Source organism: Athalia rosae, chromosome 1 (genome assembly GCF_917208135.1).
Source record: "Athalia rosae chromosome 1, iyAthRosa1.1, whole genome shotgun sequence".
Lineage (NCBI taxonomy): Eukaryota > Metazoa > Arthropoda > Insecta > Hymenoptera > Athaliidae > Athalia > Athalia rosae.
Window position 1 is genome coordinate 8,246,232 of NC_064026.1, and position 11,848 is coordinate 8,258,079.

The 11,848-nt window shown below is 37.5% G+C and overlaps 4 protein-coding genes across 5 annotated transcripts; 3 read left to right on the forward strand and 1 right to left on the reverse strand.

Annotated features, from left to right (window-relative positions):
* Positions 1-291: 291 nt before the first annotated feature.
* LOC105686101 (protein phosphatase PTC7 homolog) lies at positions 292-2,497 on the forward strand. Its single transcript, XM_012400712.3, has 5 exons — positions 292-955; positions 1,352-1,531; positions 1,627-1,825; positions 1,927-2,183; positions 2,306-2,497. The coding sequence occupies exons 1-5, from the start codon at positions 730-732 to the stop codon at positions 2,353-2,355; spliced, it is 912 nt and encodes a 303-aa protein (XP_012256135.1). The 5' UTR covers positions 292-729; the 3' UTR covers positions 2,356-2,497.
* Positions 2,498-2,615: 118 nt separating this feature from the next.
* Positions 2,616-5,321, reverse strand: LOC105686102 (derlin-2). 2 transcript variants are annotated; one of them, XM_012400713.3, is made up of 6 exons: positions 5,016-5,318; positions 4,738-4,803; positions 4,456-4,623; positions 4,246-4,368; positions 3,988-4,151; positions 2,616-3,879 (listed from the first exon to the last, which is right to left on the reverse strand). In XM_012400713.3, the coding sequence occupies exons 1-6, from the start codon at positions 5,106-5,108 to the stop codon at positions 3,777-3,779; spliced, it is 717 nt and encodes a 238-aa protein (XP_012256136.1). In that variant the 5' UTR covers positions 5,109-5,318; the 3' UTR covers positions 2,616-3,776. The 2 variants fall into 2 exon arrangements, with proteins under 2 accessions (XP_012256136.1, XP_048509985.1); XM_048654028.1 differs by lacking the exon at positions 4,738-4,803 and having other exon boundaries at positions 5,016-5,321.
* A 159-nt stretch (positions 5,322-5,480) lies between these two features.
* Positions 5,481-8,238, forward strand: LOC105685967 (cytoplasmic phosphatidylinositol transfer protein 1). The gene is made up of 8 exons (XM_012400478.3): positions 5,481-5,757; positions 6,026-6,174; positions 6,283-6,371; positions 6,510-6,517; positions 6,584-6,655; positions 6,738-6,836; positions 6,915-7,070; positions 7,144-8,238. The coding sequence occupies exons 1-8, from the start codon at positions 5,707-5,709 to the stop codon at positions 7,435-7,437; spliced, it is 918 nt and encodes a 305-aa protein (XP_012255901.2). The 5' UTR covers positions 5,481-5,706; the 3' UTR covers positions 7,438-8,238.
* Positions 8,239-8,408: 170 nt separating this feature from the next.
* LOC105685961 (replication factor C subunit 5) lies at positions 8,409-11,541 on the forward strand. Its single transcript, XM_012400470.3, has 8 exons — positions 8,409-8,644; positions 8,739-8,803; positions 8,911-9,038; positions 9,137-9,299; positions 9,372-9,531; positions 9,635-9,846; positions 9,959-10,036; positions 10,108-11,541. Exons 1-8 carry the CDS (start codon positions 8,607-8,609, stop codon positions 10,248-10,250), a joined length of 987 nt encoding a protein of 328 aa, XP_012255893.1. The 5' UTR covers positions 8,409-8,606; the 3' UTR covers positions 10,251-11,541.
* The last annotated feature ends 307 nt before the right edge of the window (positions 11,542-11,848 follow it).

Here is an 11,848-nt window from a genome sequence, read left to right on the forward strand (position 1 = left end):
ATGTTCCTGTGGACCACGTGGCAGCTTGCGGCATTCCCGTATTAAATACTTGTACAATTGTCTCGGAGTATTCGGCGCAGATCCTAAGAACAAGCTGCCGACCATAACCATTCCGTTCCGCTTAATTTAGTAATGAATCAAGCAGATTGTATCGTTGAGTTGGGTCATATAGTTGGCTAGGGTCAGATTAGTGGGCCGGTGATACGTGTCGTCATTTCCTTTCGCGGTCCAATTTCCGGGATCCAGTTCAATCTAGCTAAAGTTAGATGCTGAAAGTTTATAATTCGATCGTACTCGGAACCTTCGTCGAAACGAACAAGTAGCCGTCAGTCTAGATCGGTTCTATTCATCGTTCTCACGTGTGTGCCCTTTGTTGAAAATTTCTGTCAAGGTTAATGCTGGATTTTCTAGTTACGATTTTGATCTCGTATATTCTTGTCGGTGATCAAAATTCCGAAGGAAATCGCGGGGGTGGTGGTTTGATTGTTCATTCGACTGGTTGCTCAGTTGGTCTGCGGTTTCGGCTCCGTTGTTGGTTCAGGTAGAACCGAGGTAGCAAAATCGTGAGGCTTAATTGCCTAAAAATTTCGTTGTTAATGGCAATCTAAGTCCAACGGAAAAATATCGTCTACGAAATCAAATATGAAATTCAATTAAGTATTAGCTTATGCAACGCTACCGTTCCGAACTCGAAACATGTGTGTATTAAAGTTTTAATTCAATCGTATAATGCAGTCCATTTATTGGACTGGGAGGCTGTTGTCCCGAGCGATATGGAATGGAATATCAAATTATTCAGCCTGCGCTGATCCCACTGTCAATAAACGACGTGAAGCATCATTCGTTTCAGCAGTATGTGGTTTTCCAAAGGACTTTGCTCGTGGTAGAATACGCAAAGGACAATTTGGGGATGATGCATGGTTCAATGCTAAATTCAAGACTGTCGAAGTACTAGGTGAGTTGCGATTTGTTTTTGAGGTGACCCCCAAAGTATTGCTGATTAGTTTTTCAAAACTTATTACTGTATCAATTCTGGACATCCTTCTGTATTCCCTACATCACTGTGTGTCTATGTGCAATGTAAAATAGTCGAGTATATGGAGATGGTTGAGAGACAAAAAAAGGAATTCAAGATTCAAGCTCAAAGCATGTGACATGGTGGCACCTGTTCAAAAATTATAAATATTACAAGTCTTGATACAAGTTGCCAAATCGACTCAGATTCACAAGTCAGTTTATTTTTAGAGTTTTGATAAAGAAAAAATTAGCAAAAAATAAACAACTAACCAGCAGTTCATAATATTTATTTGTAATCTGTCAATATACATTGTAATAAAAATAATTACAATAGGTGTTGCGGATGGTGTGGGTGGATGGAGACATTATGGGATCGACCCAGGAGAATTTTCAAATTTTCTTATGAAAACCTGCGAGAGGCTAGTAACAATGGGAAGATTCACTCCATCAGAACCTGCAGGATTATTGGCACGTAGTTATTACGAATTATTGGAAAACAAACAACCCATACTAGGTAAGTGAATTTTATTTCAAATAGTTATCCTTGAGACTTTTGAAATGTTGGGAGAGAACAGATGAGTAATTTTTTTTTTGCATATCATGATTCAGGAAGTAGTACCGCCTGCGTCATTATATTAAATAAAGAAACGAGCAGCATTTATGCAGCCAATATTGGAGATAGCGGATTTGTAGTTGTTAGGAGAGGTGAAGTAGTTCATCGTTCATCGGAGCAACAACATTACTTCAACACTCCATTTCAATTATCGTTACCACCTCCTGGTCACAGCGGGCTAGTACTGAGTGACAGGTCAGAAAAACTTTCATTTTCCATTGCGAGTTGCGGTAACTGAATTCATTGAAAATGTATAAATAAATTAGCCGAGAATAAATTTAGTAATTTTTACACAGGCCAGAGGCTGCTGACACCTCCAGCTTTGGTGTTGAAGATGGAGATGTTATTCTTCTAGCCACTGATGGTGTATTCGATAACGTACCTGACCAACTGTTAGTCACAGAAATGCGGAAGGTTCAAGGAGAACGTGATCCAACCAAATTACAGGGTGTTGCTAACTCAATAGCCTGGATGGCTCGTAGTCTCGCATTCGATGGGGCTTTTATGTCACCGTTTGCTCAAAGTGCCAGAGAAAATGGAATAGATGCTACAGGTTAGTATATGTTATCCTATTAAATCTGCCTCAATTTAGAGGCCTGGGCTTACAACGGCAACGGTATTCTTATCCAAGTAAAGAGTGATTTATTTAAGACAAAAAAAAACTTTTTGTTACAGGTGGTAAACCTGATGATATCACGGTGCTTTTAGCAACAGTGGCAATATAAATGAAAATGTGTAAAATAGAGCCCCCGATCATTGTATTATAGTCCATGTCATTGCATAAATGTATTTAGTTGCACATCATTCTACCCCACGATTATGAACAATTATTATTTAAATCAAAATAAATGATTCTTTCAATCATGACGTATTTCGTTACAATAATTCCAGATAAATCCTATTCAATGTGAACTATGGTGCTCGAAATGGGTTGTGGAAGTAAATCTGTCCGCATTCAGCTGCAGCTTCAGTTACGATACATAAATTCTTCATTGTCTCAAATTTATTTTCCTTCAATATTGACGAAAAATTAGCACAGCAGTCAATAACAGTATCGGGTCATGTATGTACAACTTCAGGTGCAAACGTGTGGTTAATCTTAGAAAACCAACTGATTTCAATTTAATTACTAATAACTTTAACTTGATCCAGGGGGTGCAATATTTATAATCTGAAAATGTGAATTCCTAAACACTGGCACAGTAGTACATTTAAATACGTATAAGAACTAACAATATATGGATAGATAGTAAGTAGTCTTTGGGGAATAGGTCTAAAAATAGGGACGCAATGATCGGGCTTATCATTTTGTGCTCCATAGATCCAGTTGTAAGAAACTACGTCATTAGTGCCTCCTAACATTAATAAATATACCGCTTACATTCGTAACAATACCAATACACCCTTCCCTCGCTCCTCTCCTCCCAATATTGAATCATGTAAGAATCATATTCCTAAAGATTTATGAGGATTCGTAACTGTATGACTATTAACCTTGTGGGCACAAGATCAATTCTAACATTCTAAGACGTGGAAATTCTTACTTCTTAATTCACTTGCTGAAAATCGGTATTTATCATTTTTACAGCTAAATCACAGACAAGACATTTCACACGAGAGCAATCATGACATGAAAGAATATAGCCGTCGACAACAGAATAGAAAAAAAAACCAAAGGTTGCTAACTAAAATGTTGTTCTTGCGCCACACTTTGACAATGTTTGCAATTTTTTTTGTACAATACAGTATTTTAATTTGGAACTGGTTACGAAGACTACAGTATTTCACCCTTATAACTATACGTGAATATTTCATATCAGCTATCTGATTACAAAAATTTGTCACCCAATCAGAATGACCAATGTTATGTGAGTACAAAGATCCAAGGGCAGAAAATATCTGTTAGGCATTATCACACATGGTGAAACAATTGTTTTCAATTTCAGGGAATACATGATTTATTGTATTCAAGTTGAGTCCATATGAGAATGAATGAAAGCCTTGGATCACCTGCCAATAAAGTTCGTACATGGTCTGATGTAAAGTTTGAAGCAATAATAGTATAAAGGTGTAAAGAATTGCTCCAAAAACATTAAAGATGATGATGATGATGATTCGTTAATTAGTTGGCAAACTTCTGTCTAAATCACTGTACATTGGCACCTTGGCCCCAGTTAAAGCCTCCCGGCCTATCTTCTGGTAATGGCGTATAATTCGGATCCTCTGGATGTGCATCGAACAAAGATTTCCTGGCAACGAAGATTCCATGTTTTTATATGAGTGTGAAAAATGAGAATACTCGACTAATTTTTCAAATTTTCAAAGAATAGAGATGGAAAGAATGCAAAGTTACTCACAATATTTGTGGCGTTTTCAGTATTCGGAAACCACCGGCTTGTCTAGGAAATACATCTTCGGCAAAGTAGTACATGTGCCCTACTGCCATCCCAATTAAATCAACCCACATGGCATTGCCTAGTAGTACTGAGAATCCTAACAGCACCCAAGGCAAATATGGCGCCTAAAAAAACAAGTTCATCATTCAACTTAATGGCACAGTTGCCTCGATATTTAACAAGTGGTATTTTACAGATTTGGGATAAAACAAGACATACTTGAAAATTGAGCAGCCCAAAAAAGTTCATTCTCACAAAAGGGTTCCGTCGTGACCAAATGTAGACCAACATTATTGTAAATGCTTGGCCCAGGAATAACAAATTAACAAAAAATGCAAAAATCTATGTCAATTTAAGGAACAACGAAGAATGTGGCTAACGTAGTATGAGAGTAACTAGATTTAATAAAGCCATTTCTGATAAGGATACAATCATGCAGATGCCACCAAATATGAACATCATAACAAAGTCTGCCGTTCTACCCCGGAACGAGACTTCTTCCAGCATCCGACAATAACGATAAGTGAATATCATATTGAAAAAGAAGTTGAATCCAACTGTCCCAAAGAATAGGAAAGTTGTTATCAGCCGCCATAGCTGTAAAGTTGAACGTTATCAAATCGAAGAGAAAAAAAAGGGCCAGGTTAACATTATTTAGTTGTCTCTATGAGTTGAGAATTATTTATTTTGGAAATACTTTGTGGACCATACCTGGTATTGTTTCAATATCAATATTGGGTTAAAGTATAACTGAAATGGAGAGACAAGATCCAGTTGCTGAAAAAAAAAAATATCAACTAATGTTAACCTAACTTGAACAGTGACATATGCACGTTACATTGAATGGCCAAGGTCCTTGACGTTTACATAATTCATGGAATTCAAAGAGATCTTTAAAACCAAACATGAATATTGGACGACAGTATCCAAAAGTATCAGTGTTCTATGAAATAGTAACTTCTACTTATTTACTAATTCATAATACGTACGACGGCTAAAGTCGTGATAACACAAGCAGTCGTGTAGGCTCGTGTCACCACGGGCATCTGCAGATATTCCTGCCGGAAAGTTTGGTAAGCCATTATGTTTATACCCTCTAACAGGTCTTTATTCCACCTATTTTACAATTACATGACTCTTATTCTCACACGTTATCTAAATTTGATAGTCGTCCACATCACAAAAAATTTGTCACTTCATTACTATTAGATAGCTATAGGTATACATATGTATGCCTTGCCTACGTATAACACTAATCAGCTGATGTGTTATTTCGCAGAGTGCAAAGTGGCAGCGGTATTTACATCGGAGCGATTACTGAGTACTGCGGCGATCGCCGAGGTGCATCGATCATCTCTTATCGATCATCCTCACGACTTTTTCGGTCGACTTGCTTAACTCGTGCTTCCATCTATACAGGCGATTCGCCATTTCCAGCACGCTGCATGATTCTGGAATCTTGGCGTTTGACCGGTTTGGTCGTATCAACCCAGGTTAGCAGACCGCAGAGCGTATTGGAGCGTGCATCACAGTGGATTGAGCTAATAGCTGTCAATTTTCCTGAAAAAATCTCCAATTTCTCCGCTGAAACGAATTAAAACCCAGATTAGTTTCTTCGAGAATTCGTCTCTGCTGCTTGCTCAGTTCATCGATCATAAGTTATAACGTTTCATTGTAACGATGGTGATGACCAAAGAATATCGGATATGCATGCCCTTTACTACAGAGGAGGTAAAAACCCAGTGATTTTCATGTTTCTGAAACATACTGAATTTCAGTGATTATTGATGAATGGAGAAATTCCTGGAAGCCTTTGTATTGTTTCAATACCTCGTGGTGTGATTTACAACATACATTTTTTGAAAGATCGAATTTATAAAAAGTATTCCTTGGGATGAACGCAATTCCTATTTCAGTTATGTCTGTTCTGCCAATTTGAGAGCTCAAGCTCGTGTGTTTATTAATATTCCATATTTTTTCATTTTTTATGCTCCATCAGTACCAAATTGGACAGTTGTATATGATTGCACGGCATAGTCATGAGCAATCAGACTCCTCTGAAGGTGTTGAAGTTGTTGAAACATCTCCTTGCGAGCATGTCACACATGGAGCTGGTCAATTCACAGAGAAAAGGATTCACCTCTCAAAGTAATTTCTGAATTTTTCAAAAACTTAGCAGGCAGTATTGTGTATTGATGATATTTTCAATTTCGAACTTACTCATTACCTTATTTTTCTATAATTTTTGGTCTCCAGCAAACTCCCTTATTGGATCCAGTCCTTTGTACCAAAGATATTTTACATAACTGAGAAGGCTTGGAACTACTATCCTTTCACAATCACAGGTTAGTGAACTGTGCTCTTTCATGACTTTTGAAATAGATAAATGCCTAGCAATGATTTGTCATTTACCATGATATTTTAGTCTGTACAAATAAATGATTTTAAAAATTTTGTTGCATGGGCAATGGTGGTCTTGGCAGTGTATACGGTGAGTATTTGACTTCCTAAATATGTACTGACAAATCATGACACAATTCTTATTCATATTTTCCAGTGTTCTTTCATTCCGACATTCCATATTTCCATTAATACCAAATATGAAAATAACAACGGTTCAACTGAAAACGTGAGTTGGCCATCCATGTCTTCGAATAAATGCATTCAAATCGGTTTGAACCTGATGACTGACCTTTATTCATAATGTTTAGTGCTTAGGCTTAACCCCTGTAGAACTTGTACACCGTGAAGTCGATTTCATCGACATTGCATATGATGAGGTTCCTGCAAAGCACTACAAAGAGGAAGAGGTATGTTGTGGATTATATTTGGATTTAATTCAGTCGGTCTGAGAGAAATCAAATTGTGGGACTGTGTTTCTTTATTAGGATCCCAAATATTTCAAGTCTAAAATCACAGGGCGTGGACCGCTTGTGGAAGGATGGAAAGATACAACTCAGCCAATAATGTGCTCCTACAAACTGGTTCAAGCCTCGTTTGATGTATGGGGAATGCGAACACGAGTGGAGGAATTCATTCACAGAGTAAGAAGATTGTAGTTTTTACCTCTATTTTTTGCGATTTTTTTGCGATCCAATATTGAAATTTTATTTGCAGTGTGTTCGAGACATTTTATTACTCGGTCATCGACAAGCATTCGCATGGATAGATGAGTGGTTTGGAATGACATTGGAAGATGTACGTCAATATGAATCAAACATGCAGGAAGAAACTAATAAGAAAGTCAACATACCGCCTGCAGAACCTACTACTCCTACCGAACTTTCAAATTTTCCAGGGTCTCCCTACTCTCCAGGGACTCCTAATTCTCCTTCCGGTTCTATCCCATCTTCACCCACTACAGAAACTGTGAAAGATGCAACAAATCGGTCTTGGTTTTCTTGGTCGTAACCCGAATGCAAGCATTGTCTGAACTTTGAATAAGCAGTCAGTACGTTTCAGTTACCTACCAAATGTAATGCGTCAATTTTTCGCTCTACACGTTATGACCTATAAGTCACACTTATTTTAAATGAAAACTTGGCACATGGCGCAATGGCACTTGGTGCAATAATATGTTGGAGATTTGCAAAAAGCCAGAAAATAATTGAAAGTTTACGTGTTAGTTATCGCAGTTCAATTTTAGTGCAATGGAACGTTGATTGTAAAACTATAAGTGTATTATTTTTTTTCTGTGCCGTGTGATCCGCTGTAGAGTATTGACATGATGACACGTCTGGTTGATCTTGAATCCTGTGATGAAAATTTCGTATGTACATTATCGTAACTCAGTGAAATGAAAATTACATTTTTATCGTGTATTATAATATTATGTATACACACATACATACATATATGACATCACGTTTCCTATGTAATGAACCAAAAATTAATATTGATATATGAAATATCAAGGAAACTGCATCCAGAGAATTAGGAAAAGTAAATCTTCCACCGTTATTCGCTATAGCTACTTGGTATTAAAAGATACAGAGAAAGGAGAAGTTAGTATTCTTGAGTGTGCATAATTCCACATAAGTGTTACGTTCGTCACGCTCGTTGTTAGAAATACTCACATTTGCAAATTTGAATGTTCAGTAGTTTTCTCTCATAAAAATTTCACTAATGTAATAATAATTGATATCATTATCGCTGTGATTATGTCAAATCGAATAAACAATAAATTTCTGAACACAGATCATCCAATCCGGACTTTTGGGCATTTACTCATTCTTCTACTGTGAGTTCTTATTTTTTACTTATCTGTTATTATAACAACCCTCTTTCAAGTAACTGCTGTGATCAAGGGATGGTAGGACCATTTGTGAACCAATTTTAAACCAGGAGGTAGCGTCGTCACCGGCCACTAAATAAACTATGTTTGCCGCAAAGCGCGGCACCTTCGTTGATCCATGCGTTGATTGGTTTGACTCAAACAACGAATGCCGGAAATTTTTCGCCGACCAAACCGTTGTGACCTAACTTTATCGTTAATTTGAATCGTTATCCACTAATGTGACCTACGAAACATTTTCACGCAGAAAGACTAATTGGTCATTAACTTTTATTATCTCGTAATAATGACGCTGGAAGCCAAGACTGCACCTAACCTTCCATGGTACTTAGGACATTTCTCACAGACATTCCGCAGTGCAGTACCAGAATCTAAATATATCAGTGTGTCTGAATAATAAAAAATTCAATTTCCATAGGGTTGAAAAATACCGGCCAGCGCATCTAGATGATCTAATATCTCACGAGGAAATAATAAGAACTAGTAAGCCAACCCATGATCTAGAATTTATTTACATTACGGCATTGCACAAATCATAGTCTTCTCATTCATTATTTGTCAGACTAAGAGATCTCTGTGACATTTTTTAGTAAACAAATTCATCAAAGAAAACCAGCTACCTCATCTACTCTTCTATGGGCCACCGGGAACAGGAAAAACAAGTACCATACTGGCATCTGCTCGACAGCTTTATACACCCGCACAATTCACTTCAATGGTTCGTTTTTCTCCTTACTAAAGCAATGCTCTTAATATCAGACCAAGTGTTGACTACACGAAAGTACTATGTTTTCATGGATTTTAATGTCCCACCAGGTATTGGAATTAAACGCTTCTGATGACAGAGGAATTGGCATAGTGAGAGGGCAGATATTGAACTTTGCGAGCACACGGACAATCTTCAATGATGGCTTCAAGTTGATTATCCTTGACGAAGCTGATGCCATGACAAATGATGCTCAGAATGCATTACGAAGAAGTGAGCATTAAGTCCAAACATTTCATACTGTGCCACCTTTTTTGCAGATATTACTAATATTTATTGTTTCAGTTATTGAAAAATACACCGAAAACGTGAGATTCTGTGTAATTTGTAATTATCTGAGTAAAATCATTCCGGCAGTTCAATCCAGGTGCACTAAATTCAGATTTGGTCCTCTTGCCTCAGAGCAAGTAATGCCGCGGCTTGAGCATGTAATTGAAAAAGAAAAGTGGGTAATAATATGTATATTTATGTGTATGTATATATTAGAAGAATTGCATTAAAATCTATACATCTAATTTCTATTCGAAAACTTTTTACTGTGCTTACAGTCTTGTAGTTACGGAAGATGGAAAAAATGCCTTGATGACATTAAGCGGTGGTGATATGAGGAAAGTGTTGAATGTCTTGCAAAGTACATGGTTAGCCTATGGATCAGTGACTGAGGAGACAGTCTACTCTTGCGTTGGCCATCCTCTTCCTTCAGATATAAGGAGCATTGCTAACTGGCTACTGAACGAAAATTACGTATTGGCATACTGCAGTATCCTTTTCTTAGTCAATAATACGTAGTTTTGAAGAATAAATGTCATGTAATGGTGTTTACAAAGATTGTTATTTTCAATAATGCTATTGCACTTTAACCAAAATTGTAGAAATCCAAGACTTGAAGACAAAGAAGGGGCTGGCACTGCAAGACATACTAACCGAGCTTCACTTGTTTGTGAATAGAAGTGAGTCTCTCTTACACCATTTGTTTTCTAGATGTTAATTTAATTTTGGGGCCTGTACGTTTATGTTACAGTCGAGTTTCCTGACAATATATTGATTAACCTGGTTGTTAAGATGGCTGATATAGAGCGAAGAGTTGCTGCCGGCTGTACCGAGGCAGTTCAATTAAATGCTCTTGTTGCAGCTTTTCAGTGTGCCCGTGAAGTTCAGTGTTGAATACATGCATTGTGATAAAAGAAGATAAGAAATGTGTGAGTGGAATGAAAAAGTTTTAGATAAAGAAACTTCTATAGAGCCTAAATTTTGACCATTACTGAAACTACAAACATTTTCTAAACCACTCTTAGATATTGTCCTACTTATAATGCATTACTGGGCAGAGCTCCGAATCTATTAACAAGTTATATTGATTCCTCATGTTGGCTATGACTCAAAACGGTAGATCTGTTAATTGTGCCAAAGAACAATCAATGAATGAGTCAGATCAAAGCAATTTCTATCAACTGACTGAGTGCACCTGAGAATCACCCAACCCGTCCAAGTAACTGTCCTGGACTGACACCATGACCGGTAAAATATCAAGGTATTTTTACTTTTTTGTCAGTTTCAAACGTTGAGCGAGCAATATAAAAGAAGCCGGTGGTTGTCCTACTTTCGTGAAACTCTTATGGAGTCTCGCGTCTACGTCGTTATTCGTTAATAGTCCAGTATACAGGTATGCACGTATACACATGGAGATGCACATGAAGATATCCACTTCCCCTCCTGACGCATATGTATGTATAAAAAACCATACACGGCGGGGTATTTGATTTCTCCGTACATAAACGCACAGGGGCGTAAATAGATATTACCTAACATAAATATTACGGTCATATAGTGCGAATAAAGTGGAAAATTGAAAAAAGAGTTAAATAAATAGTGGGAAAACGAAGTAACGCAACTCGCAAAAGTAGGGCAAACGTGGACGAGACTTGAAACCATTAATGTTCCCATTAGCCGCGTTCACTTGCCGCGCAGCTCAGAGGAATTATTCAAAATTAAAATCAGCTGATTTTGATAAGATTCCCTGTTCTACCCATTTGATGAATTTATAACTAAAGGCAGAATAAACTCAAACTTTGCTTTTGTCATATTTTTGCTTCGAATACCTTGTGAAACTGAAAATATTATGGTCATCCTCGAAAGTTGACTTAGTTTCAGATCTGTAGGTATAAGGAAAAAAACCTTAATTTTGAATAACAATTGTAATGATTGTAAAGAAATCTTTATCAGAAAAAAATTAAAATTGTGCGTTGCACTCTCGCCTACTTCTATTCCAAGCGGTGAATAGCTCCAGAATCAATGTTACATAGTATACAAGCACGTTTCGCATCCCAGAGATCTCTCATCTTACCCATGAGTGAAAAGCCGTTGAAAACAGCCGCATGAAGCGGAGGTAATTGGAGAAATCCAGGTTACGTTATACGTATGTGAAAATAAACGCGTGTATTATACCGATATAAAATTGATTTGTATACCTGTAAGATAACTCGGAATCGATGATAAAGGAAAAACGAGGACTACGTAACACAGCAGCAGAGATAAAGCCTGTATATGTATAACGAGAGGACGTAAGGAAATATGAAAAAATCTCGAAGAAAGGTGAGCAACCCTGACCGCGGCGTCGACGATCACTCCTCGACGTCGCGTGACGGATGACACACTTTTCTGATACCCTTTGCGCCCCTCTTCCTCCCACCCTTATATTTTCCACCCTCAAACCACCTCCCCATTTATCCCCTGATCCCGCAACCCCTCGCCCGAATTTTATC

Coding starts and splice junctions, on each gene's coding strand:
- LOC105686101 (XM_012400712.3), top strand. CDS start 730: ATGCAGTCCATTTATTGGACTGGGAGGCTGTTGTCCCGAGCGATATGG. Junction 1,532..1,626: donor AAACAAACAACCCATACTAG/GTAAGTGAATTT, acceptor ATCATGATTCAG/GAAGTAGTACCGCCTGCGTC. Junction 1,826..1,926: donor GGGCTAGTACTGAGTGACAG/GTCAGAAAAACT, acceptor ATTTTTACACAG/GCCAGAGGCTGCTGACACCT.
- LOC105686102 (XM_012400713.3), bottom strand. CDS start 5,108: ATGGCTTACCAAACTTTCCGGCAGGAATATCTGCAGATGCCCGTGGTG. Junction 4,804..5,015: donor TTATCACGACTTTAGCCGTC/GTACGTATTATG, acceptor TTTTTTTTTCAG/CAACTGGATCTTGTCTCTCC. Junction 3,880..3,987: donor CTGAAAACGCCACAAATATT/GTGAGTAACTTT, acceptor CTTCGTTGCCAG/GAAATCTTTGTTCGATGCAC.
- LOC105685967 (XM_012400478.3), top strand. CDS start 5,707: ATGGTGATGACCAAAGAATATCGGATATGCATGCCCTTTACTACAGAG. Junction 5,758..6,025: donor TGCCCTTTACTACAGAGGAG/GTAAAAACCCAG, acceptor ATGCTCCATCAG/TACCAAATTGGACAGTTGTA. Junction 6,175..6,282: donor AAAAGGATTCACCTCTCAAA/GTAATTTCTGAA, acceptor TTTGGTCTCCAG/CAAACTCCCTTATTGGATCC.
- LOC105685961 (XM_012400470.3), top strand. CDS start 8,607: ATGACGCTGGAAGCCAAGACTGCACCTAACCTTCCATG. Junction 9,847..9,958: donor TTACGTATTGGCATACTGCA/GTATCCTTTTCT, acceptor CCAAAATTGTAG/AAATCCAAGACTTGAAGACA. Junction 10,037..10,107: donor TCACTTGTTTGTGAATAGAA/GTGAGTCTCTCT, acceptor TTTATGTTACAG/TCGAGTTTCCTGACAATATA.